Raw genomic sequence first — 27,785 nt, 5'->3', positions numbered from 1 at the left:
TATTTCTGTGCCAGCGGTTTTCATGATGACAGTTTTGGTTTGTTCAGATGCCACAGGGCGACAGACAGTGGCACCTAAGTCCACGCCTAAAAGTCACGTGCTAAGGAGCGGGGAGCCAATCCCAATGGAGGACGGGAAACAGCTGACTGGGAACAACAACACACGGCGTCGTCTTCTCCTGCAGGTAGGTAGTGTATGGTGTGGGTCTCTCATGCACGTAGTTCACTATAGCTCTTTGGGGGCTCCTCGTTTTGGGAGCGCTGGTGTTTGTTCCCTGGCTCTCCCCCCCCAAAAAAAAACATTAATGCATTTGAAACTTGTGGCTCCTTTTAAAAGAGGGAGGTGCTGCTGCTGCTGCTGCGAGCTTCTTCTCCACTGAGGAAGACATATATATCCCCCAGAACCCGCCGCGCAATGGCACCGTCCCTCATCCGAGCTTGCCGCAGTCTGGCTCTCTCGACGTGGCTGCTGTCGTTCTGCTTCGTGCACTTGCTGTGCCTGGACTTCACGGTCGCAGAGAAGGAGGAGTGGTACACCGCCTTTGTCAACATCACCTACCTGGACCCCGTCACGTCGGAGGTCAAGACGGAGAAAACCGAGTGCGGTCGGTACGGGGAGCACTCGCCCAAGAAGGAAGCCAGGGGTCTGGTTCTGGTGCCGACCCTCCTGCAGGACAGACAGGCGTGCGACCCTCACGTCAGGTTCCCCCCCGTCTACCACAACATCGCCTGGGTGGCGTTGGTGGCTGCGGGAAACTGTTCATACAGAGAGAAAATCCGTAACGTGGCAAACCTCAACGCCTCTGCAGTTGTTATATACAACGTGGGCTCCAGCAATGCCAACGACACCATAACAATGCCCCATCCAGGTAAGACGCGCCTTATCCTTATTATTATTATTACAGCTAGTACAGTATTCTTGTGTTCATTCCCTGCAAACAGATTATTCATCCAACTACAGGTGACCACTCATGTGTCACAGACTAGGCCTGACAGTGACAACAGCACTGATGTTATCAATCAGTGGCTTCTTGGGTGTTAACCACCTCTGGTCCGTGATAAACCGCTGTCACTCGGGCTACTGCACCTGTGTAAGCAGCTGAACGGTTTGTTGTCAAAGTAGAAAACAAAGTCTCTCCTCAAGCAGACATAAACTACTGACATCCACAGGATAGAGCTTTATATAGTAAAGTTGCTTGTCTGGTTGGTTGCAGGTCTGTGTTGAAGTGTGTGGCTGTAGGTGACCCTATGTTATAATGTACTGTACTTTAACAAGGCCTGGATAAAGTTTTTAAAGTCCACATTACATACACATTAAAAGTCAGTGGTGTCAAATGTTGTGTCAACACAAGGAGCCCTAACCTCCATAAAACACAGTTTGACTTGGCAAACGCTTGGTTTAGGTCAGGAACTATCAGATTTAAAAATGAAAAACAAGATAACAAATCTGTCTCTATACACCATGTACTGTTTCTTAATCGTTGCTTAAAACTACACATCATCACTCAACAAACATCGTCCCAGTGAAATAAACACTGTGCACCTTTTTTATCAGAAAAAAAAAAAAAATAACATCAGTTAGTGACTTCTTGAAGGAAAAAGAAAAACTACAAAGGTAAATAAAAAAAGACAGTAGTACAGAAATAATGTAAATGAGTTTTTAACACAAAGCACTCACAAATGCCGGCAGCTATGCACAATGCCAGTCTTCCCAGTCTTTGTAATACGCCACTTATTCTGTGTCTCTCAGTGCCTGTCCTGATTTATTACGAAGCAGTAAATTATTTAGAGGTGTTTACAGTCACAGAAGAAGGTGAGGACAGATAACTTTAATGATTAAAGCGCATGAGCATCATAATTTGATAGCATAATGCATAATGGTTATTCAGTACAATGATAGATGTGCTGTCTGTAATCATAATGTTTGTCACCATGCGGCAAGGATCCCAGACAGCATAGCGCGAGTGAAATTGAAAGTCTGCACACAAGTTTTCTTTACCGATATGAATTTATGTTTGAAGAGAGGAACCACTGCAATCAACATGTGAATATACAATTTAAAATTTTGCAGAAGAGCACAGGCTGAAAACTGACGGGTAAATAACTCCTCAAGACAAAGTGGAAAAAGAACAACAACAACTTACTTTGTAAACAACACACCCCACAAACCTTTGGAGATAATCCATGCAAAATGCCCTGAAAACACAGACGCCGGCTTCAGCTTCAGGTTCTTCCAGGTTCTTCACTTGTTTGCTTGTTTGCAGGAGGCGGAGCAAACTGATGCATGGATAATCAGACAAACACTTGACTGTTTAAATAACATCAGGCAGAGTAATTTGCATAGTGCCTGTTTGTGACGACAATGTAAAGCCACGATCATGTTTTGATATACTATAGTAATTGTACTTCGTATTAAGCAGAGGCAAAGACAAAGATTGCATAAACACACAGTGGAGATTCCTCTTAAAATGAATTGTAGTGCCTGTTAAGCTGGAGGGATGTTCAGTGTACACATCTGTGGCTCCGCAGCACGATGTTAAAGGTTTATGTGATCATGTGATGCCTTATTGATCTTTATGGGGATTTTTCTCTATTTGCTTATTGAGCCCGGGGCTCAGAAAGGCTGATCTTCTTTTTTTTGTCCACATGCTCTTCATCAGCACAGGTGCTCCCTCACACAGGGGTCTGACTGCCTGTTCTGCTGTGTAAGGTGTTCTGCCTTTTCTTATTACCAACACCTTGCATGGCAGCTCTGCCACCGTCACTCTGTTTGCGTGTGTGTGTGTGTGTGTGTGTGTGTGTGTGTGTGTGTGTGTGTGTGTGCTTGGATGAAAGGGAAATAAGTGCTTCATCTGTTAAAGTAGAAAATTGCTGTATTCAGTCGATTTATCATTTAATATTTTCTTTTTCTCTCATAACACTGATACAGTTCCTTGGTTTCCTACTGCAGCAGCTCTCAGCTGGGCCCTCTTTTCCACTTGACATGGTATTTCCATTGGAAATGTGCTCCCAGTCTGTTGCTAGTTTTACATAAAGGTGTGGCTGACCTCACCAACACACCTGTGCCAGACAACAGCACAATGCACAAAGACTGTCTATCTGACAAAAGGATCTCATGTTCAAACAAATAGTGTGTAACACCTGGAGGCATAATAGTGGAGTCGGCTTTAACCAGAGTCCTTTTGTACAAATGTGTTATGGACACTTTCTTATGGAGAGCCTGAATGGACACCTCACATCAAACTATAATGAAATAGTTTTGAAATATAGTCTTTTCATATCTCTTATGTGATGTAGGTGAATGGAAATAATAACTGGTAATGTAGAAAAGTTGTTGGACTAAAGTCAAGAACAGATTGACTGTAAATGGGCTGGAGGCCACATGTCCTGGTCGCATCACATGGACAAGCTGCAGTATTACAACTCTACTTACATTCTTCATCCAGTGGATGCTTAAAGCTGCACTAGTAAATAGTTTTATTTCAACCATTTATCACATCACTGTGTGTAATGTGAGAGGTGCTGATCGTAGTGCCAAACTTATTTACCATCACCAAGACTGGTGTTGCTATTGCCACGTATACCACTCTTGTTTCCAGCAACAGCAGCAGCTGTTGACAGCAAATACTAATCTAAGAAACCCACGGCACAATGAATGATCAGCATCAACAGCAGACGTGACAAATGTGGAGACTATCTAGTCGACCAAGTAAAACATTTAGCAGCATAAGAGATATTTTATCCGCAGTGGGTAGAGATGGAGATACAAACTGATCCTAAATCAGAGTGAATGTTGGACTTGCATACATCAAGTTGGCTCAAACCTGACTTCAGGCCAAGGCTAATGTTGCTCTGTCAGCTGGATGTTTAAATCAGCAACTAACTTTTGCTAACTTTTTAGTACAACTATGTCAAGTGGTAAGACAGTGAGTCACTGTTGTGATTGCCTTCTGGGCGTCTGCCATGTGGCTAAAAAAAACTTAATGCATGAGTTGATGCAAGTGCAGGTGCAGCCTGCTATTACTACTACCTCTGTTCTTTTCTTAAGCACCAATAATCCTCCCCTATTCTTCTGCTCTCTAGGTAACAATCAGAGGCCTCAGAGCATGTTTACCTGCAGCTAATGATTCGAACTGTTAAAGACTCCACACTTTCCCAATTTCAAGTCATAACATAAATATAAACTAATACAGGAGAGGTGTGATGACAAAGCTGACAAACAGTGCAGCGACAAAGGGAACAGGTCTTATAGGCCTAGTGTGAGGCTGCCAAAGAACAAGAGGAGTCCAGACAGAGCTGGGCTTTAAAACCTAAAGTTGCCAGAGGCAGAAACCTCTCATGGTCTGTCTTAATTTAATCCTCCCTTCCCTAGGCTTATATATTCATAAATCCAGCTCAGATAATTTGAGTTTTCAGTTCTGAGCGTGTGGGTTTTATCCTGAATCTCCCCGTTGGTCTTAATGAAGCTTTAAACAGAAAAACCCTGGTCCTGTCAAAACTCCAGTGAACCTGATTAAACTTAAACGTTGGATTAGATTCAATCACCTAGATGAGTTGTATGGAGTCAAAATAGTTCAACATAAGCTATTTATAGATTCCACTCTCATGTCAGTACAGCAGCCCGGTAGCTTATATTAGCATAAGGTAGCTGCAACTACAAGTATATTGACTTACTGACAGAAGAGTGGCATCAATCCTCTTATCTGATCAAGAAAGCGAATGAACATGTTTCTCGAACTGTTAAAACTACATTAATGACATAACTCTTTAGCCTAAGCACTTGCATGAATAAACAGTGAAGCCTGTTCTGTGTTACTGTCACGTACAGTTGTTAATCATGTGGTTACTTTGGTGAAAACCTGTGCCACTGAGACTGAGCATTTATAGCATTTTTAAGTATTTATTCTTCCCTGCTGCCACAATTTGGCCTGGTGGGTCTGAGGCCATGGGTATCTTCACAAGATCAGCCTCAGTCACAGACACTGCCCTCCTGTTTTAGAAGCAGCTATTTTTGTCCACTCTGACTGCGTCACAGCGAGCAGAAGGAGATAAGGAGTCGAGGCTTAGGGAAATCTTACATACCTCATAGTGCCTTTCCTTATTTCTGTTGGCTGTGGACATACATGGGCAAGTCTACCGAGTCTGGATGCAGCAGTTTTACTCTTGAACTTGTTTTCCTTTTAGTGGGGTTGCAAAGGCAGTTGTTGCATCACAGCACAGTGCCCTCCACACCATATGGTCTCATTTAAAAAAGCCATAAATTGTGCAGGTCAGGACTGTCACAAACATGGAAAAATATGGTTTGCATTGTTTTCATGATGTGAAGCCTGCGAAGCTAGTTCAGGCAGAAGACTCGAGCTGCGGCCATCCTGATCAGCTGATCAGTCACATGTCCTCCTCGTCCAAATAGGGCGGGTTATTTAAACCCCAGTTTACCTGCTCATCCCTGGCTATGCTGCCGCCGCTGCTGCTGCTATTGCATACATCTCGCTGCTGCTGCCCATGAGGTTTTCGCAGACCCACCTCCTCCCCAGCATCCACCTGTGGGCTCTGTCTCTATGATCACAGAGCCTGACGCCAAACCTGCTGCAGCCATGCTCAAGGATACCTATGCTGTGCTTCAGCTTGCAATGCTTATGATTTGTTCTCATTCCAGAGTTGTCCGACTGAAATGAACTTGTTTTGCTGAATGAGCAGCTCATATATTTCTGTATCCACATGTCATTTAATGTTTTTTTTTTTTTTTTGCATATGGCATCAGCCAAAACTGGAATGAAGCCATGTAACAGCCCGCCATGTAACAGCCCGTGGCCTGAGGGTCTAAATAGATGTTGTGTTCAGCCGTGCACTATCATCTGTTTGCTGTCCAAACACAAGCTTTTGTTTTCTCACTGTTTGTAGTTAGCGTCTTAAAGCTTTAACATACATACACTCATTTTGAAGGAGCTGTAATACATGAATAAATGATTGTGTTTGCAGAGGAGATACTGCCAACTGGATTACTGTTTGTGTGTGTGTTTGCAAAGGGATTTTTGTTGTTTTTGCAGTACACAGACAGTATACTTATTTACCCAATCCTACCAAACCCACAATGCATGTTGCCTCTCTAACTGAGTTGTTTCGTTGTTTAAAAGGCTGTTCTTGCCTCAAAAATATTTGCTGTATCTATGTATTGTTTCTTACTCTGGTATTCCATTTCAAATGTTAAATTCTTCATCTTTTAGCTCAAAAACCTTGCTGTCGGTGCATATTCATGAAAATTAAACCAATTAGGTGATATCATTTTGTTCTGACTGCTGGACTTTGGTCGCATAAAACATACCAGCTGTGCAGATTTTTACAACAGACCTGTTACATAAAGGGATTTAGGAGCTTGACAGCAATAATGCATTGAAAGTACACTCTGAAAATGTACCATAGTATATGTTGGATTCGAAGCCTCTATCCCCTTTGGAAAACACCATCTTTTTCAGCAGCATGTCTGACAGCAACACCGCAGTCTACGGTGTTAAAATAGTTCTGTGTGGTGCACGAGGACTTGTCACAGCACTGTCTGTCTGACAGGCTGCACAGGAGCTGCTGCTGGTGATGGGAGGGAAGCTCAATAAAGCCACCCTTTATCTACCCCGACTCCAAGCAGCCACAACCATAAACAGGCAGCAGATGTGATGTAACTGTTGTTGATGCACTTCTGGGAATCATCAGCTATCTCTTGTACGGATGAAAAAATATAGCCGGGCAACTTTGAATAAACATCATAAAGTAGAATCTGGCCGATACTGGATTTAAAACACTGATCCCAGTGTCAGTATTTGACAGGTGTAAGACCCCAAACCTCAGGTCATAGTTGACTTCCTTAAGCAAACTGGTGAACGTAGCTATCTTGTGTTACTGAGTATTGTGTCACAGTGTCATGCAGAACTGTTTGTATTACAGTAATAGCTGGATGTGTGTTTTACCCCTTATCTTTCATGTTCGGACACTAAGCTGAAGCGTGGCAGTAGCTGAGAGGATGAAAATAAGCATTGTCAGCTAATCCTAACACTAGGATCTCCTGATGTTGGTTTCATGCCTTCCTGATGGCCAAAGCTGGAGCCATGATGTTTTCTAGTTGTCCTTCCTTCGGCACTCATGGACATGAAATCTCAGTAACACCCTGATTGTATTTCAGATTTGGCCCAGACATTTACTGGGACTTCGGAATGAACTGATAAGAGTTTCCTGCTCGAGGTCAACGTGACTTCCTAAAACGTGATGTGGCCTTTTGAACGCCATTAGGGCTGGGCGACGTGGGAAAAAGATCCTCTCACGATAATTATTTCATATTAGATATCAATATAGATCATGATATAAATCCTATCATTATAAATACACTGTTTCCCATGAAATCTAAATTTTCTTTTTTTTTTTTACCTCTTCTCATTAAATGATTGTGACAAAGTGATTTATTTTTATTTTTATGTTAACTGAACACAGCCGGATGTTGAGTCACTCGAACTGCGGATGAATTTCATTTTTACAATTGGGAGTCATGTAAACATGATGCACTACGCATTTTTTTCTCATCAGTCATCAAAATTCTTCTGTTTCTTTTGAGGGAACACTCATTTTCTTTTTTACCAACGGTGTCTCACTGCTGCAGCTGCCCAAACATTAGCATGTGTTGACCTGTTTCAACTGGCTGCTACTACTCCAACGCATCATCTTGTGCTGTGTGTGTCAACATAACTTGCTGTGGCTCTATTACAGCCATATGATTAATAGCTTAACATCTGGTGAAGATTTGTACTCTGTGTAAGCAATAAGGTAATTTCTTACATCTCATGTGCAACAAGCTGGGATATATCGAGTATATTCGATATATCGCCCTGCACCCCTAAATGCCATATCTCCACAACTCACCTAGGGAAACACTTTAAATTTTGCACAAATGTCCACTTGGACTCAAAGACCAACCAGTTAGACTCTGGTGGCCAAAGGTCGAGGTCAAGGTGACCTCACAAAAGGAGATTTTGGATTTATGATTCATTGTAATATATCTCTATGACATTCTTCAAATTTGGTGAAAAAGTCAATTTCAACTCAAAGATGAATATATTAGATGTTGTTGGGCAAAGGTCACAGTCAGTTTGACCTCACCAAGACTTCACAAGGCCATAAATAGTTATTCGTTTATATGGTTCTTGATTGCAACCTGAGACAGTCACAATGACGCACCCACACAACTCTTAAGGCCATAACTCTAGTTTCCACTATGCAATCATATACTATAAATCACAGATATCTCTCATGCTTGGTCACTGTGGAATGGGCTTATCATGTTCATCAAGCAAAGCAACAGATGGCTGCTTGGCACTGACACTGAGATTGAGGCTTTAGTTGTGTGTCTTATCTAAGCTCCCGGCAACCCGCCCAGGATTCTTCATCCAAGTCTGAACTCACACCTGAGATTTAACTTACCACTCGCTGTGCTTTAATTGCAGTTATTTATATACCAGGATATTTAACCTCGTAAAAGTTCCTGAGTTTAAAAACCTAATTTGCATATTCCTGTAAAACTACAAATTAAGTAAACTTTATTTGTCCTGTAAGGGAAATTTGTAATATGATATATTATAATTGTAATATATCACATTATATAATCTTTCTCTAAAATTATGAATTAAAAATTGTCCAAAAATATTTAAATGTGTTCTATCAAGTCCATGATGATGTTTTTCAATGTTTTGTTATAAATAAAAATCAAAAATCCATAGATATTCAGTTTACTAAGAATCCTCACAACAACAATATGACTAACACAGTTTATCATCAAAACAGCTGCAGATATGTAGAATGCAATACAACCTGCATTCATTTATCTTTTTCTAAATAACAAACTCACTCAGCTGTTAATGCTTTGTGTGTGTGTGCAGGTACAGGTGATGTTGTGGCCATCATGATCCCAGAGCCTAAAGGTCGCGAGATCGTGGCCTTGCTGGAGCAGCACATTGCGGTGATGTTGCACATCACCATAGGAACCCGCAACCTGCAGAAGTATGTGAGCAGAACATCGGTCGTGTTTGTCTCCATCTCCTTCATCGTGCTCATGATCATCTCCCTCGCTTGGCTCGTCTTCTACTACATCCAGAGGTTCCGCTACGCAAATGCACGAGACCGTAACCAGGTACCAGACTGTGTTCTTTGTCAACTCTATGAGGTGGCGCATACCATTCAAAAATGGACGCTCATGGTGCAGCGGTGCTTTGGTCCCACCCTTAACATCATTGGTCTGCATTTCACCATCTGGCGTGGGACCTGTGAGGCTTTAAGGAGAAGCCAGAATTAGCCCGACAGCTGGCCGAACGCAGACGTGACAAACCAGTGAACCATCAACCAGCTCGGCCCTCTGGCCCTTTGAGCCGACAGTGCAAATACTTGCTTTTACCACCTCTTTATTATGAATTGCCATCTCTGACGTTCTTGTGACGCCTGTAACGACGGTACATCACCATGGGCTGTTGTGATAGGAGCCGAGGCCATGGCAACCGGTGTTTGCTTTTTCACTTTAAATTATATTGATTTATGTTGTACAAAGAATTCAGCCATACTGAACAAATCTGTTTTCAATTTATTCCCAAAGCAGCCCCGTAAGGTAAAACAAACTTTGAGCATTTAAGTCACGTCACGATATCTTAACAATTACAAGACTGCAGTCCACTCAGTTCTGTGAATCTCTCGCCATCTGCCTGACCGTACTGTTCCATTAATATTTCCATATTTTCCCTGGGTTTTTGTTGCCTTTATTTAGTTTTATGCAAAGGACCTGGAAAATATGGTGAAATTATCACATCCATGTCAAAGTGCTGAAAATGCTCCTGAAACACATTCCACCTGCACAAATACCCCCTGGATTCCCACATGAATTCAGCTGGAAGCCGTTTCCTCTGGAAACTTACAGGCCAAGTGTTTGCACCATCTTATATCATCTGTTAGGTTCAAGGAAACCTGTCTGGCAATTGGTACGTGGTATCATTCAGAAAATACAATAATAATGCACATATATATTATTAACAATACTCTTATTATTCTAATATTTTCATTTAATTAAAGTCTCAGAACAGGTCACTATAGGCTACAGTTGCTGCCTTAAGATCAGTTTGACTGATTTCTATTATTGTGGTTCACTGGTTTTTGTAACTTTGTTCAAGATGGTGTTAACAACACTGATTTGTAAATCTCAGCTCTTTAATTTACTCATACAAATTCAAAATACTCACATCTAATTTAAATGTAACACACAATGCTTAATCGCATTAAATATCATCAAACCATGTAGAAAACTTTAGATGGTTCTCAGCTGATGTAGAAGTAAATCAGCAAACTTCATCTATTCTATATCAAGGGAGATATACCTATATATCTCTGAGCCACTATTAAAAACTTAATGTTGTCGGTACTAAAGTGACTTTTATTTTATTTTATGTCTTATAGAGACGTCTGGGAGATGCTGCCAAAAAAGCCATCAGCAAGCTTCAAGTGCGCACTATTAAGAAAGGGGACAAGGTAAATGATGTTGGTCAGCATGTTTTAAATGTGTTTATCCTCATGGAGAGCTGTGCTTGTGTCATTGGATATAAAGACATATTTGACGATTCATTGGTCTGTCATTGGTCTGTGTTTTAGGAGACCGAGTCTGACTTTGACAACTGTGCAGTTTGTATTGAGGGTTATAAGCCCAATGATGTTGTAAGGATATTACCATGCAGGTAAGGTTTGTTTAAGTTTGAGTTAAATTAAAAATGAGGCATCTCCATCTGTCTTTTAGATGTTTTTAACTTTTGGCCATGAAACAAGATCATGCACCATAACTGCTGGTATCTCTATATCCTATATGAGACACCTATTGCTGTGGGCTGCATTTTAATTAATCATTTGTGCACTGCTGTTTTATTTCGTCAGACATGTCTTCCATAAACACTGTGTAGACCCATGGCTACAAGACCACCGCACATGTCCCATGTGTAAAATGAACATCCTCAAAGCCTTAGGAATCCAAGTAAGTTCCTTCAAACTTGTTTGGGTCTCTCACTGCTCTCGTGTTTGATATTAAAAAACTAATCTAACTTAAAAGCTCAAAACATGAAAGTGATGAAAACACATTACTATGCATGAGAGCAACAGCGCTACAGATATCTTTGGTCTGTTGCAGCTCAACCCAGACTGCTCAGATGAGATTCTGCCAGACTATGAGATGTCTGTCAACGGTCCGCCCACCAACCCCATCAGTGGGGCGAGTGATATCACGGTTAACGAGAGCTCGGTGGTGCTGGATCCGGCAGGGAGACTGGAGGGTCTGCAGCTCCATCCTGATGCAGATATGGTGGGGGACAGTCACATCATAGCCAGCAGTAAGTACAATAGAAGTGAGGTCGTTTTAAGGCACATTATTTGAATATTCATAATTTCTGCAAAATTCAACTCATGGATTATGACTGCTTATAAATAAGTAGTTGGAGCTCCTGGTCATGTTTGAGGTGTCTGAGCTGTTAGCACTTCCCCAAAAAAGAGATGGTTTCAAGGCTCAAAGAGGAAAATCTATCTAACATTTTACCAAAAAATACACAAATAATTACTGATTATCTTCATTGTGGTTTTGGTACTTTTACTTAAGGGAATGATCTGAATACTTCCACCATTGAGGAGGGATCTCGTTAATTTACACATAAAACAATCAGGAATAGCATGCCAGTGCTGTTATTTACTGCTTTCTCCTCTGAGGCCTGAACTAGGCCAGCAGCCACCTGGTCAGTGTTCCCCATTTCAGATCCTCTTGGGTGATGCGAGAGGAAAAGAACAGCGCTCCCTTTCCAGAAAGGCACAACCTAACCCACATACGCTCAAATACTGTGTGCTGTAGTTATACGTTCTAGCACCTTGTGTAAATGCCTACAGGCTATTTCTCTAACTAATGACTGTTAAAACACCTGCAAGCTATCACCACCCCTTTAGTGTGTGTTCATGTGGGTTAATAGTGTGTGTTCATGCTGCGTATGGGTGTGCATGTGTGTGTTTGACTGTGTTTCCCCAGGGCGTTGCGTTTCTGTGTTTCTGATTAACTCTACATAATTGTTCAAACTATATATATGTTCAGTTAATGTTCAATTGTCATTGAAACTGTGTCAAGATGTGTTGATACAATCATCTGTAGTTTGTTGCTGTTGAAGTGAGTGGACGAAAGAAATAGAGCCACCTGGGAATATTAGGGTTTAGCTATAACATCATGTGAACGCTGCACTCAGTGCTGCTTCCACAGCACAGGAATGAATTCCTGTTTTATAAGTTGGCTTTAGTTAGAGGCAAAATATAAATTCACTTTTTTATTAGATAAATACTGAAAATGGAAGAAAAAAAACATGTACTTTCCAATTTCCCTTACATGGACTTGCGCCCAAGGCCCTCTGTAGCTGCTAGAGGAAAGAGCTGTGTTTACATTTATGGGTCTGATGAGCAGGAGATGAGCTCACCACACGTTGGTGTTCTCCTCAAGACTAATTAGAGTGTAAATTAGATGTGATTTGTCGTTTTGTCGTACACTAATGAGCTGACAGAGACAATGCCACTGACGGACAGTAAGCATGAGCTGATCTGTCAGGCAGCGGTGGAGAGCAGACTGTGACTGAATGACATTCCCCTGAATAATGAGAGCTGCTGTTAATGGTACTGCAGCTATCTATCTATCTATCTATCTATCTATCTATCTATCTATCTATCTATCTATCTATCTATCTATCTATCTATCTATCTATCTATCTATCTATCTATCTATCTATCTATCTATCTATCTATCTATCTATCCATAGGGTAGTTCTACAGTTGAGAAATTGGCACTTAAAGTGATTTTGTATTTTTCTTTTCAGCTAATCCGAAACTGTCGCTGTCAATCCACCGACTACATAGATAAATACTTCATACAACACCATTGAAAATGAACTTAAAGTCAAAGTTTGTTCTTTTGGCTTTCCCTGAGCTGCACAGAGGGATACTTACACAGTGTGACAGTGAGGAAGGGTTGCAACAACTCTTTTTAATGTGTGAATAGGCATGTGAGTATTTAATCAAGACAATTAAATCAAAATGCGAACGTGTGCTTTCAGTGACCATGGCACTAAGAGTTAACCTTCTTCACTGGACTTCACTGTCCCTGTCTGGAGGTATTGCTGTGACTGTATCCCACACTGACCTCTCTCTCTCTCTCTCTCTCTCCCCTCCTCAGGTGAGCATCAGCCTCCTCTCAGCAGTGACTCAGACACCTCTATCATCACGGGCGTGGAGGTAGGAATGTCTGAAATAAACATGTCCACAGAGCAGGAAGGCGACGGCGCCAAATCCGGAGCCGATCCGAGCTGAGGAAGAAAGCATGAAAAGAAGGAGGACGAGAGCGAGAGGACGGAGTGATTGGAGATTCCCAGAGATTCACCCCGCCCGCCTTTGTCTCCCGGAGGAAGTGACCTCACAGAAGATGGGCAAATGAGCAATACGGCCCGTAGCAGCACAAAACACCACGTTCTGTCCGTGCAATCTGAAAAACAGACTTGTCCTCGTGTCTGTTGACATGTCGCTTGCTCATTTTCTTGCGGTCACTCTTCACCATTTTGTTGGTGAACACGGCTCTCGTATTGCATCACATTATTTAACCACACGTACAGTTCCTGAGATGTTGGTGGCCTTCACAGCACTGAGAAGAAGGATGAATAATATCTCTCCTCATTCTGGCCACCTGAACCCGCCGCTGGACACAAATATGAGCACAGGAGCACCGCGGCGTCTTCAACACCTGATTTCAGCTTTAATTGTATAGAAATATGTGCAGATTGTTTGATTTCTTATGTATGAGATCACTGCCAACGTACGACAGGAGTAAGTTTTGCTGATGTGACGGATGCACAGACGGTATAGAGCTTATGTCAGCAAATTTCCTCGAAGTCCCCAACAGTTGGTGTGAAATCCCACCAGCAGTTTTTCCACTTCAGGGTTTGGTAACATATTATTATCCCCTGAACACGTGAAGCGTAGGCCGTTAAGTTCATGCAGCCCTGTGGCACTAAAGAGTTGAAGCGTGTGTGTTACTGTACTGTAACACATTATGCTGTAATTTCTAAATCTACAGTAACAGTGGAGATCTTAATTTTTTAAACGACTATTTTACCAATTGAATATTCCTGTTGTTGAGAGGAAATAACCAAACACTAAGTAGATACTTCTCTCCTCACATCTGACAATCATAGCTTGCCACGAGCAGCTTGAAGGGATGTCACCCACTGCCCCATTGAGACTGCTGCTCAATCTCTGACACCACACACATGATGTTGGCCTCCGCTGTCTGTCAGGAGGGAAGTGTAGGTGTTCACACTGCTGTTAAAGTACAGCTGGCTATAGCTTCTGTCACTACCAAATCCAGGCAGTGTGTACATACTGTAAACAGACTTCCGAGCCAGCCAATATAACTACGTGAGCAAGTCTCTGTGTGCCAAGTTTATTAGTAGCCTAATATTTTAAACATTGTTCACGTATGCTCGTTCCGTTGGCCACCGCCGGTCAACAGATGGTACTAAATCAGTGCGTGACATGGAACTGAGGAAATTACATGAGGACATAGAATTAGATAGAACTTGGTGGAGGCTTGGTGGAAAAATGGTGGGAAATGTTTTTATTTGATATGGTCAGGGTTTTCATCTGAGGGATTTGGTGCTTCAAGAATGGGATATTTTTTTAATCTCACAAAAAGCTCAAAGCATGAGAAGTGTTTATAATTATAGAAAGTTTGACAGTTTTCTATGTCTATATCAAGCTGACAAAGTTTGTAAAAAAAAAAAGAAAACACCCACACACGCATGTGTTTTCAGGGTCTTGACAACGATCTCCATCCACACTGAAACGACAGATGGTCTGGTTCTTCTATTCGGTCTCAGCGGGTAAAACATCTGTTCTCTTCACACCTGCTCTCTCTCTCTCTGTCATCTGTATTATTACTTTTTAATACAAACAAATTCACAGTTTAGAAATTATAATTTAACATTTAGATTTTTGGCTTCAGGCTTTTGGCCTAGTGTCAGACTTCATTTATGTAATTGCAGGTAATAAATGCTACCTGTTAACCAGATTAGAATCAAGGCTAAAGATGACACTTTGTTTGATTGTCTCGAATAACATATAAAATGCAAAGAAAATTTAAAACAACAGAAGTTTTGCCTCTTGAATTAACCTCTTAAATCGAACAGATTCCCATTATGTCACAAAAAGCTCAATTTTGTGTGAGAAAACACCGGCTGAGAGTGGATGGAGAGATCAAGGAGCGTTTTTTTTTTTTTTTTTTTTTTTTAATTTTAGCTCTCTTCAAAAGATCTCTGTTTCAAATTCATAATGTTGTTAGTGTGTACTGTGTTCACATTACTGGAACTGGGGTGTATGTCGAATTACAGACCAAAAACACTTGGTTCTGGGTGTGGTGATGAACCATGTCATCAAATTGCACAGAAGAACTGAAGGGCCTTCTCACAGTTGGAAAAAAATAAAATGAAACATGAATAGTGGTGAAACAAGACCTGAGCTGGGTTAATGGACATGGCGTTTTGTAGCCGCCGGAGTAAGAATTGCACCTGTTCCTGTTGTTATAAAATTACAAAGTATGTTCATGTCTTGTTTACTCCAAACTGTATATTATATTGATAAGCATGGAGAACATATGGTGTACAGTTAGTGTGTAGTATTGGGACACAGCTACAGACTCCCAATCACAGACAGTGATACTGACTGTTACTTAACATTCATCCTGAAGAAATAACTCTTCTGCTCTCGTTGTTTAGTCCTTGTCGATAGTTTTCCTGTAACACAGTCAGCAGAATCTACCGTAATACTCATTTGGACCCATTTCACATTCTTGTAGACTTGCACATTAAGAAGCACAGACCCACTGACTCGGTGTTGATGAAGCCTGCAGGAATGTACTGTAACTTGTGGTTTTCTCCTCCAGTCACTGTTTCCGTTGCAGTAGGCCTCTGTCATGAAGCCACCTGGGACTCTGTTGTGTAACACACACTCACCACACTCTGTTTTGAGTCAATCATTGAAGGATCGTTTGGATTTTATGGTCGTAGGTTTCTGTTTTTCATAAACGCTTTTGGCACATTGTGATTTTCTTTTTAATTTTAATTGTGTTTTCTGAGACGGTATGTTTCCAGATACACACAGACACTTCACTCTAGATGTTGTTTGTCTCAAGGTAAAGCTTATAAAAATATATATATATATATATATTTTGTTATGACAGCAGTGTCATTTGCTGGGGGGGGGGGGGCGACAGGCTTTAGATTACCTCACTTGATATTCAGTCACTAAGCACATACTGACCAGTTCAACATGTAACATGTGTGGTAGCATTATGGAAGAATTGATGAATGTACTGTACATTTTTGTATACTTATTACACAATGCACAGTGGTCCTGTAATCATTTCTTTGTTAAAAAGCCTGATCTTTTTTTTTATGGATATGAAGGTTCATCATAGAGGAAAAAGTGAGATTCCTACCAGCTCAGTACAGATGCAGATACTTAAGTCTCAACCAGCACAATCTGGACCTTTTTAAGCCTCTGCATGTTACATCCGCTCACATGATAATGAGATAGCACAATACATAAGATAACCTAACAAGCACCCAGTAGCATCAGTACCTATAGCTGTCCTTGTCTCTCTTTTGTTTATTATCTCCCTCTCCATCTTTAGATTAATCTGTCTTTCTTCTTCTCACATACACACACATTAAAAAACACTGTCTCCATCCGACCGTTTGGTTGGTTGACAGCCGCCAAGGTAAAGCAAAGCACAATTGTTTTCAGTGCCAGATTGCTCCGTTCTGGCTGTACTGTAATTAAATCAGTTAGTCTGAAGGTGGATTTTTTTTACTGACCATCCTTAAAACAATGTAATTGAGCTAAACAGCCCTCTCACTCAGATTTGACGGTTTACAGTGTTTCAGTAACAACTCTCTCTTAAGAATGAGCTTTGAGTTTTAAGACACAATATAATGACATTCAATGCACTTATGAAGAAACCAAGATTGTTCTCCTTAATTGTACCTGCAACATTTTATGTTATGTTTCCTGTAGTTTTCCTGGAAAGACCTTTATGGGATTTGTTTTACTAATTTAAAAGAATGATCATCATCATTCATATATTAAAAGTGATATCAGTTACTCTTTATCTGTAAATGTCATACCCTTTATGCAATGTGTGTAAGATATTATCTTATCAGCCTAAAAGCCTAATTTGCATCACTTGTCCCAGTTGAGATATTAATGTTGGAGTAGCATCACATATACACAGTTTAAAAGCATGGTAGTTGTACAATCCACACCACTTAAGTAAGTTACAGAAAGAAGTTAAACCAACAGTTGAATTGTATGCTTGTTTTTTGACCAATTTTACAATTATTGAAATTAATTAGTTAAATTTAGCATTTTTCCTATAATTAGTAACAAATCACAAGTTCCTTCCAGGAAACGTCTGAGAAAATATTAGAAAAATATTCCGACATTATGGACCTGTAATTTGCTCTTGACTGGTCAAGGCAGATAAGAATTTCTTTTTTCTTTTTTTTCCTTTTTGTTCTTGTCACATTTCTGTTCTTCTCCTTGTGTCAGCCTCCATATATTGCACTTTATACCTCCAGTCAATGGGGAACAGCTTTTTTATGCAGAGCTTTGAGGAAGAGCGCTACAGTATTGAACATGGCACATGAGTCAGCTGTTGCTTTATGTATAATCTTGTGATCTTTTATCTGTACTACTGTGTGAGTGTCTGCGTGCGTGTGTGTTGGGGGTGGGGTTGCCAATATGCTGTACACTATACCCAGGACCCAGCAGAAACAACAGCAATGCTATTTTGAAATATGAAAGCAACTGTACGTATAGGACCAGTGATGTCTCTGTCCTCTTGTACCATGATGCACGTGTAGGAATGTCTGTAATTTTGACTTATAATAAATTTGAATCAGGTTTTTCCAACTTTGGTAAACCTGTTTGTTTTATATCAACTCAATGAGAAATAGTAGCCTATGTTTTCCCACATACACTGATAATGAACATTGTTAGCTTATGATGTTCTTTATGCATTATTACTGAGGGCATCTGTGAAATACCAGAATAAAGTCATTAGTATAGTCTAGGTAAAATAAACACTATGTTATATAGAGTTATATAGAGCTCTGGTTATTCACACTTTAATTTAAAGTAATTACATTTATTAACAGACATACTGTACAGATACGCAGTATGTATAAATTGGTATATGGTGGTGAAATTACATTAATTTGTTCCCTCTCATTCCTCGTTAGACTTTAATCAAGATTAAAACTGCCTAACAAATCAGTGCACGTAAATGTATTGTTGGCAAGAAGAAAATTACAATCAAAGTAGCCCAATCAAAAGTCACAATAAAGTCACTGTCCTACTTGTGTAGTGAATGTTTCTGTTTTTCTAAGCCCTTTACGGATGACTGAGATTGTTATGTGCCTTTCTGAAAGAAGTTTTTGTTTTGTCAAACCACAGCAGACACGACAAACACAAAATGTGGGCCAGTGTGCCCCTATCCAACCTTTAAAAATGCACTGGGCCACAACTTAGTAGTGTTATGCAGGTGTTTTTTTTTTGTCTGTACTGGTCTCAATCTAATCTCTAAGAAAGCTCCAAATCACCTGGTTTTATCTGTGCAAAACATCTTAGATCCTCATCACAGTTGCTGACAGAATCTGTTCAGACTTGTGGCTCTGAAGTGTTTTCAACATGAAAGGTGCTACAGGCTTCATGTCCCCTTCTCTTTGGTACTAAAGAGTCTTTTCAATTGTAAAAAAAATAAAAAATAAAATAAATGTGAGATAGACAAATGACACTAAAGACACGTTTCAGAGTATGAATGAGTTGACTTAATCTTAGTTGTAAATACATTTTGGTTTAATTTACTGTAAAACCTGTGAGGTCTACCTCATATTCTTGCTCACTGAGCCTGGGGTATGGCACTTAGGTAAATGTAGATTAATTAGATGAGATCCTGTATTAGCTATTTACATACTGTATAAGCTATGGATATTTGAATGTCTGGTTAAGTGGATGAATGTGGCACATTCAGTTATTGTTTTGCAATATTTTATCTCGCTGAACTTTCCTCAAAGTGGTTCTTGTTATTATCATATATCATTACTGCTAAGAACCAACAGCTGATTATATCCAATGAATTAATATTGTTGTAATATGTTTTTCCTGTGGAGGGCAGTAATATGCCTGGTAGCATTTAAACGGCCAAAAACCAAGAAGAGAAGAAAAAAGGGGAAAGGAGGAGGACAGTAATCAATGCAGTATGCAATCTGCAAACACTGCTGAGAGAATGGGTCGCAGTGAGGAGCTCAGTGACTTTCAGCGGGGCACCGTGGTCGGATGCCACCTGTGTAAAAAGTCCGTGCGTGAGATTTCCGCGCTGCTCAACCTGCCTCGCTCCACCGTGAGCTCCGTGATCCTCAAGTGGAAACGCGGAGGGATAACGACGGCTCTGCCCCGGAGCGGCCGACCGCACAAGCTCAAGGAGCAGGACCGCCAAGTGCTGGAGCGAGTGGCGCTGGAGAAGTGTCTGCCCTCGGTGGAAGCGCTCACCTCCGAGTTTCAGACCGCGTCCGGGGCCACGGTGAGCTCCAGGACGATCCGCCGGGAGCTGCACGAGATGGGCTTCCGCGGCCGAGTGTCCACATACAACAAGCCCAAAGGTGCGTTCAGGGGGGGTGGGAACTGAAGCCAGGTGAGGGTCAGCTGTCGCGTCCGCATACTTTTGGCCATGTACCTATCAACAAAACGGTTGTGTATGTGTGAGTGTGTTGTCACTGCTTCCATCTCCTCGTGTGAAATCTCTCTCCTTGTTTTTGGAACAACTGACTCCCATTCAGCTTCAGGAGCCTCAGTTAGGTAGAGCTGCAGTTCTTCTGAGCAGCAACTCAAAATTATGCATTAAGAGAGATTATCAAACCAGAGTCAGTTGATTGATTGATTGATTGATTGATTGATTGATTGATTGATTGATTGATTGATTGATTATGCATGGTCAGGATAATGTCCTGAGGATCTCTGGATTAAAACAGATCAAAACAGAATTGCTCTATCACCTGCCATGGAGCTCAAATTCCCTGTTGATGTATTAGTAATAGGTGATTTAGACTTTTGCCCTGACAAAACAAGTAATTTTAATAGGCTATGTTAATATGGTGTTTTCACATTTTTCCCATATTGTATTGTATTGTACTGAATAATCAGTGAAGATGTTGGCTGCAGCCTTACAGCACTCCTATGATAGAATAACAGTAGCTGCATGTAGTTCAACCACAAAAGCTGTAGTGACTTCTGGGTGATAAATCCCATCTGGCTCACATACTGCATTCCAGCTCATTGCTAACGTGTAGGATGAGGTCTTGGCTCTCTATAGAGCAGTCAAGCGTTTTCCACTTCAGACTAAGATGACTCTTTGTTTATGCACTCATACACACTTTGTGCATGGAGGCTCTGTCAAGCTGAAACAGAAAAATCCTTGAAATGTTAACATGAAGTGGAGAGTGCACTATTAGAAAGTATGGTATTGTGCTGCTGTTGTATACTGCAGATTATGCTTAGTTCATAAATTAGTCCGACTGAAATATCTCCAAAACTAGTTGAAATATTGCCATGAGATCTTATACAGATAATATTTATATAACTGTGGTGATCCCATTCTTATTTTAAGGGAATACTGTATATTGCAACAGTAAAATTTCCCTCAGGATTATTGTTTATAACTTTTGCGATATTTTAATTTCTACTCGACTAGATTAGTGTTTAGATCTTATCTGAGCATGATAGCGTAGCATGCTGCAGAGGGTGAGTATGGTAAATAACATGCAAAACATCAAAATGTTAGCATCATCACTGAGAGCATGTTTGCATGCAGATGTTGGCATGTTAACAAGTAGACCTACAGCTGGAGGTGCTAGTGAGCCTGAAGACTGTATTGTTTCCTTTTTTTTTTTTTTTTTTTTTTACTATTCCCCTGAAAGATATGGATTGGTTGGAATATTCACAGTTCTTTTAACAAGAAACCATTTCCTGCAACACCATGCACATTTTTCAGGAACATGAAACCTGACAGATTCCTGCTGTCAGCAAAACAGTGTGACTTTCTGTGCTGAGAGAAAAACTTGCACATTCTTACATCAGACTCACATTACACGGAGAAAAGTAGTTGCAAACAAACACTACACCACAAAATATGTGATTTCAGTTCAATCCATTGTGTTGATTTTTTACAGTTTTTTTGTGTCTTATTTCTATGCCAGGAGGGGAAAAGGTGGAAAAGAAGCAGGCGCCATCCAGCCAAGACGATGCTAATGTAGACGTGTCTTGTCTGGACTTTCGTGTTGGACGTATCATCACAGCCATGCTATCTCCAGAGACTGACGGTCTTTATGTGGAGCAGGTGGATGTGGGTGAAGCGTCTCCTAGGACCGTGGTCAGTGATCTGGCGAAGCACATACCATTGGACCAGGTACATTATGATAATGCTGTGTAGTTTGTGAAGCGGCATGAAATAATTTATTTATGAAATATTATAGCTTCCACAAACTTTTATTTTAACTTAAGAACTCCATGTATTTGTTTGACTGGATCCCAGCATGACACCCAGACCCAGTGTATATATGAGCTCTGGGCATCGACACCCCCTTCCTCTGTCTGCTCTTACGAAAGGTTTTCCACATTATTTTGGAAGATGGCTGCAGGGATTTGCTCCCATCCCACCACAAGAGCTTCGGTGAGGTCAGATGCCGATTTTAGGTGATGAGGCCTGGCTCGCAGTCATTGTTCCAGTCCACCCTGAATGTGCTGCAGAGGATTGGGGTCAGGGTTGTGTGCACTAGGCAGGCTCTTTGCGCACAGGGACTACTTGTCATGTTGAAACAGGAAACGGCCCTCCCTAAACTGTTGTCTCAAAGCTGGAAGCACACTATTGTCCAGTGTCACTGTGTAGTGAAGCAGTAATGTTTCCCTACTTGGGCCGGGCCCAAACAATGGGAAAAAAAAAACGTGTACTCATACTTTTGGCCATATAGTGTATCATTTAAATGGAAACATATGTCTGTTGAGGCAAGTATGCAAAACATTGTCCGACTTTGCCAAAAAGCTGTAAAACCTAAGACAAATATTCTAATGGAAAACTGTCCACACACACATAGACAAATATTATACAGCAGCTTCTCCGAAGCGTTGCTTGTGTTTCTTTGATGGAGTTTTATAGCACAACTTTATTAAGTGCTGCAGCTCATCGGTTTATTAGTCCATTTACCTTTGCCACTTTTGGTCTGTGATTGTCTTACATGCTTTGGCTGCGTAGCTTCTTCTGCATACAATGGTATTTATAATTGTACACTGTAACCTGATTTTTTTTTCTTGCCTAATTTTTTGCACAATAGTGTATTTCCAGCTTCACAGCGACAGTCTTGGATCAGCCCTTTCCTGTTTCCACACACTCAGAACAAGGTCCATAAAAAGAGCTTGTCCGGTGCAGAGCTTTGACTTACAGAGCCAATACATGTAAAATCAAATTTTGCTTTAATTGTTTTTTGATGACTGATATGATTTATATTTCTGTCACCCAATGGAGGTGAAATATTTGAGGAAATGCATCATGGGTTTGAAAGAAATGCCCTTTGTCCATTAAATGAAAAAAATACGAGGCATCTTCAAGAAATATCACATAAAATAGTGTTACTACTGGTAAGACAATAATGCCTAAGCAAAGCAGTCTATTTTATAAACGCTGAAATCTCTCGGTTTTAGATTTATACAGCAGATGCATATAATAACAGAAGTATGTGAAGGATTTTCTTGGATCTGCCTCACATCATCTCTGCAAATGCTGCATATATCTCCTTCAGACTTTTTGGCAGAAACTGGGGCCCCACACTAATCCTGCATTAAAGCAGATATCAGCTTCACGGCCGTTTCGGCTAATGCTGCGTTCAAGGCAGGCTTTTGAAACCGTAAGTTACAGCTTCAAGTCACAACTACGACTTGGTAGCGTTCCAGGTAACCCGTAGCTCGTGTTTTTACCATCCTGTTGTCTGTGAAAGTTCCCTATAACGGCCACTCGTAACTTCCGACCCGTGAACTCGTACCAGATCGAACTGGTATGACTTCACAGGAAGGAAAAACACAAAGTACGAGTTTCTTTGAACGCACCATGAGTTAGCAGCCCCCGCCCTTGTCAGGCATCAATTGGTCCTCGTGCTACGTCACCACATTCACGCGCATCCCTTGGCTGCACACACAGCCCTTCATGCCGTTCTCTCTCCTCATTGGATAACACTTGTATCCCACAAGGAAAATTTTCTCCTCGGGTTACAGCAGAGCAGAGTGACGGAGAGACTCGTGTTTAGGCTGAAATACTTCATGTAAGTGATTGCTGACGGAAAATAGGACTATTTAGGACTTATATTAACAAAAACATTCCACTGATATCTGCTTTAAGACATTAGAATTTGAGCTAATGTTGTTTATATTGGATGTGTCCTGAAACCAAACAGACCACATCAGCTGATCCTTTTTTGTAATGTCAATTGGGTATCATTTTGTCCTCTTGATGTACAGACTGTAAAAATGTACATGATCCTTTGTCCCCTATGCAGCTGCAGAACCGCATGGCAGTTGTGCTGTGTAACCTGAAGCCAGCCAAGGTGAGAGGAGTGGTCTCCCAAGCCACGGTCGTGTGTGCCAGCTCAGCAGACAAACTAGAAATCCTTGATCCTCCGAGTGGAGCTGTACCAGGAGACAGAGTTACTGTCCAGGGCTTTCCAGGTACCGTGGTTCGAGCACTGCACCATCAATAACACATTAATCATTATCTTCAATAAAATACAGTACCACTGTGTGACTTGTACTCACTGGTACTGGTTGAGCCTCCTGAGAGCATTTTTCACAAACAGCTGACTTATGGGAATGAAGAAGGTTATGCGTTGACTCCTCTGAAGACAAAACATGATACTTTCTCAAAGTCTAATGAGATAAGTCAGAAACTTTCTGGGTCAGAAATTGTCTGTTAAAGTCCCACAAATGGTCTGATGCTACAACCAACAAACGAATCAAATTAACCTCATACTACTTGTAAAAACATATTAACATCAACTTCACTTTTTACATCAGATACTGATTCTCTCCTCCCCCAGGATGCATAGAGATGTAAGCTTGTTTATTTCTGAGCTCAATTTTTGTGTTATGCAGGAATACATCTGCTCACGTCGTCCTTTCCTTTTTTTTCTCTATTTACACCATAGCACCTTGGTTCATTAGGTGCTTACTGTGACTTAATGTACACTACCAGTCAAAGGTGTGGACACATATTCTCATTCAATGATTTTTCTTTACTTTTAGGACTTTCTACATTGTAGATTCATACTTTAGTTATCACATCTACGAAGGAACACATAAGGAATTACGTAGTAAACACAAAAGTGTTAAATGAAACAGAATATGTTTGATATTTCAGATTTACCCACCTTTTGCTTCGATGCCAGCTTTGCACACTCCAACAGTCTTGAGGGAGTTGCCAGAGGTGCTGAGCATTTGTTGGCTGTTTGTCTTCACTCTGCGGTCCAACTCATCCCAAATCATCTCAGTTGAGTTTAGTTCAGGTGACAGAGACAGAGAACAGTTTTGTTTTAATTAACACTTTTGTGTTCAATACATATAGTTTTGATGTCTTAAGTATGAATCTACAATATGAAAAAGTAATAGAAATAAAGAAAAACCACTGAATGACAAGGTGTGTCCAAACTTTTGACTGGTGGTGTATATATTGCACAGTCTGATAAAGAAACTGTTTATAGGTGCCTTTAGTTCAACTTGAAATGTTAGTGGTACAGCACACAGGTTTTGATAAGTGTCGTTCCAACCAAGTTAAAGCCATGTAGGAGAGATTCACATAGAAATGCACATAGAAATGATTTCCCTCAGCTCAATCAAACAACTTTGTGAAGAGCTTGAATACACACTGTGAGTAGGCCTCATCACCAAACACCACTGCTTGCCTCACTGATTTCTTGTGGCTGAATGGGAGTAAATCCCTGCAGCCAGTTTTTGTAACCTTGTGGAAGCCTTTCTAGACGAGAGGAGGCTATTACAGGGGCACTCATGGTTTCAAGGATGTTCCTGCATACAGAGCAAAGGAATTTATTCTAATCTATCAAAAATGTCTTCTCAATTGCAGGTGAACCAGATAAAGAGTTGAACCCCACAACGAAGGTTTGGGAGCAGATACAGCCAGAGCTTCGCACGGACAGCGAGTGTGTCGCGACCTACAAAGGAGCTGCCTTTGAAGTTGTCGGGAAGGGAGTTTGCAAATCCCAGACTTTGACCAACAGTGAAATCAAATAAACTAACGGCCCTGCTTTGAACAGCTCGGTGTAAATCTCTGCAGTCGAAATGTTATGGACAGCCTTCCCAGAAGCAGCGGAGGCTGTTGGAGCAACATGCCAGTGGTTGTGGAATGAGATTCCTGACAGTCACATGGGTGTTACATTCAAGTGTTCACTGTGATACTGTGCTGTAGTAAAAGCCAAGGACAACCAACGACAGTGAAGAGTGTGTCTCCCTCTACTGGACAGATATGAGCATTACTGTTACATTTTTATACATTATGAGAATCTGTAGTTTTGAACAATGCCACTGTGGGGCACTACAGGACCCATGATAATGTACAGTATTATGTGTAAGGGATTTGTTGAAGTGAGACATGTGGACGTGCAGCACATAGTCATACCAAGTATAGTAAGAACAAGAGGGAAATTCTTAAGAAGATTCCCATTTAGTTGGGAAGTATCTGCTAAAATGTTAAAGCTGTCCCCTGAGATCATAGTGGTTGTTTCCTCTGAACTGTGCAAAACTCCCACTGAAAAGGGGACAGTTTTAGTTAGTTCAAACAGAAATCAACGCAGAGTGACTTGATTCACTCTTTGTATAAGGTCAGTTGTTTGTCCTGCTGGAAATGAGTCAGCGTGTTCTGTATCAGTACGTAGCCACGTGGAAAGTTCATTTGATGGATGTGTCCTGTTAAATACAGTGTAAAAACATTTTAGATCCAGATTCTTCACTGATCCTGCTTTTGTTTCCCAGGAAACTTAAAACTGACACTTCTAAATCTGAAATTTGGATGTATAAAATTCATATTTATTATTTACTGTGTCTTCACCCAGTAACTTTTGGATCCATCCTGCTGTTTCGTTTTGTTACTCTGATCTTTACTGCTCTAGATGTTGTAACAGGTTAGTGAAACGTTAACTTTTATATCCTACTTCAAGGAATATGGCTCAGTTTCTTTAGCTTCCAACGTGTTTTCTAGTAACCCTGCTTATCCACCGAGAGAAGCTTTTTTTTTTTTTTAAGTGCAAAAAATAAACCAGCATATTTTAGTTTTAAAAGAAGCTCTCTGTTTTTCTCCCCTTGGGAGGAGAGAGAAAACCAACTCCATAAAATGCCCAAAGAAAAACAAGAACAACTCAAGCACACAAGGTTTTTCTTCCCTTATTTTAAGGAAGAACTGAGAAATGTACGTTAAGAATGGGGATGTGATTCAGGAACTAAGATTGGAACAGATTGTACAGACATAATGTTTCTGATAATTGTTTGACAGGACTGTAGGCCTGTTGGAGAGTTGTTTCACCCTTTCATACACAATAAATACCATTCATTGTCAATAAGGAAGCTATAAATCTACTTTCCTAGTAGTCGGAGGAGCCAGAGAGTAATGATGACTGTGTTGCCTTTAATCATTATGTTTTCCACGCCAATACATTTTCCATTAATTCAAATGTTTTTGTAACACAATAGTGGAAAGCTGATGGAGGCATTTTTCATATCAATCTGTGGTGTGTGTATTAACTAATACTACATGCGGACATTAAAAAACAAAATCTCTTTTAAATTAAAAGATAAAGTGTTTACATCAATGTCATGTTGCCCGCCCACTCATTCACTTTCAGTACAGTCTACTCATGTACAAACCTATAGAGGAAGCTATACTGTAAAGGGTATTCACTCATTTCTTCCCCCGTGTCTTCAATAAACAACTGATGTGGAGAAGTCAGTCCTGCAAGTGTCGACCGAGTCGACACGGTGCGGTTTCCCTGGAGGGGAAAGTTTGTAAACAACCACCTGAAGCTTAGTTTCGGCTCAGCTGAGTCAAACTATGAATAAGGTCCTGCTCCCCACTCATTCTACATCCTGTTTTTGAAAGACCACAGAGCAGGAAACCCAGCAAAACTTACATATGTGAGTGTGTTATAATGTCATAACAACCATGTGTGATATTCATTACTCGTGTATTTATAACCTCCTGATAACTTGTGTTATTTAACTGATATGATAATTTTTTATTGGTGTTTGCCATGGGAGGATTACAAGACCCTAAGATGGCTCCTACACTTATTTGAGTTGTGGCAGGAAAAGCGTGTGGTGTTATTTGTATCATCAACAGTGATTCTGTTCCATTCAAGGGTGCTAATGAGCATTCACACCTTACATACTGGATTTGGTGTCTGTGGAGTAGGAGGGAGAGAAATTGATAAAATACAATTGATGTAAAGAATCACATAAAAAATGTAACAAAGCAGATATGCTCAGTCATGGGCAACACCTCCCATTATGGTCCATTACTACATATACTATAGTATAAGATCAAGGATTTCCACT

General features: G+C 40.7%; 2 protein-coding genes across 3 annotated transcripts; both read left to right on the top strand.

Moving 5' to 3' along the window:
* Positions 1 to 120: 120 nt before the first annotated feature.
* Positions 121 to 15,581, top strand: rnf150a (ring finger protein 150a). Of its 2 annotated transcripts, none has more exons than XM_083979665.1 (8): positions 121 to 198; positions 339 to 868; positions 8,915 to 9,165; positions 10,473 to 10,544; positions 10,665 to 10,747; positions 10,941 to 11,037; positions 11,191 to 11,389; positions 13,255 to 15,581. In XM_083979665.1, the coding sequence occupies exons 1-8, from the start codon at positions 125 to 127 to the stop codon at positions 13,386 to 13,388; spliced, it is 1,440 nt and encodes a 479-aa protein (XP_083835791.1). In that variant the 5' UTR covers positions 121 to 124; the 3' UTR covers positions 13,389 to 15,581. The 2 variants fall into 2 exon arrangements, with proteins under 2 accessions (XP_083835791.1, XP_083835792.1); XM_083979666.1 differs by having other exon boundaries at positions 177 to 184; positions 337 to 868.
* A 3,798-nt stretch (positions 15,582 to 19,379) lies between these two features.
* LOC311000944 (aminoacyl tRNA synthase complex-interacting multifunctional protein 1-like) lies at positions 19,380 to 26,943 on the top strand. Its single transcript, XM_083991864.1, has 4 exons — positions 19,380 to 19,789; positions 21,383 to 21,591; positions 23,729 to 23,897; positions 25,306 to 26,943. The coding sequence occupies exons 1-4, from the start codon at positions 19,390 to 19,392 to the stop codon at positions 25,470 to 25,472; spliced, it is 945 nt and encodes a 314-aa protein (XP_083847990.1). The 5' UTR covers positions 19,380 to 19,389; the 3' UTR covers positions 25,473 to 26,943.
* The last annotated feature ends 842 nt before the right edge of the window (positions 26,944 to 27,785 follow it).

The sequence above is a fragment of the Trachurus trachurus genome, assembly GCF_905171665.1.
Source record: "Trachurus trachurus genome assembly, chromosome: 1".
Classification (NCBI taxonomy): domain Eukaryota; kingdom Metazoa; phylum Chordata; class Actinopteri; order Carangiformes; family Carangidae; genus Trachurus; species Trachurus trachurus.
This window is presented reverse-complemented; position numbering and strand designations above follow the sequence as displayed.

What these genes read in the sequence shown, in the direction of transcription:
- rnf150a (XM_083979665.1), top strand. Translation starts at nt 125, where the DNA reads ATGGAGGACGGGAAACAGCTGACTGGGAACAACAACACACGGCGTCGT. An exon ending in ATGCACGAGACCGTAACCAG is followed by an intron (nt 9,166 to 10,472) that starts GTACCAGACTGT and finishes TATGTCTTATAG; the next exon opens with AGACGTCTGGGAGATGCTGC. An exon ending in TCAAAGCCTTAGGAATCCAA is followed by an intron (nt 11,038 to 11,190) that starts GTAAGTTCCTTC and finishes GGTCTGTTGCAG; the next exon opens with CTCAACCCAGACTGCTCAGA.
- LOC311000944 (XM_083991864.1), top strand. Translation starts at nt 19,390, where the DNA reads ATGCAATCTGCAAACACTGCTGAGAGAATGGGTCGCAGTGAGGAGCTC. An exon ending in AGCACATACCATTGGACCAG is followed by an intron (nt 21,592 to 23,728) that starts GTACATTATGAT and finishes TCCCCTATGCAG; the next exon opens with CTGCAGAACCGCATGGCAGT. An exon ending in TACTGTCCAGGGCTTTCCAG is followed by an intron (nt 23,898 to 25,305) that starts GTACCGTGGTTC and finishes TCTCAATTGCAG; the next exon opens with GTGAACCAGATAAAGAGTTG.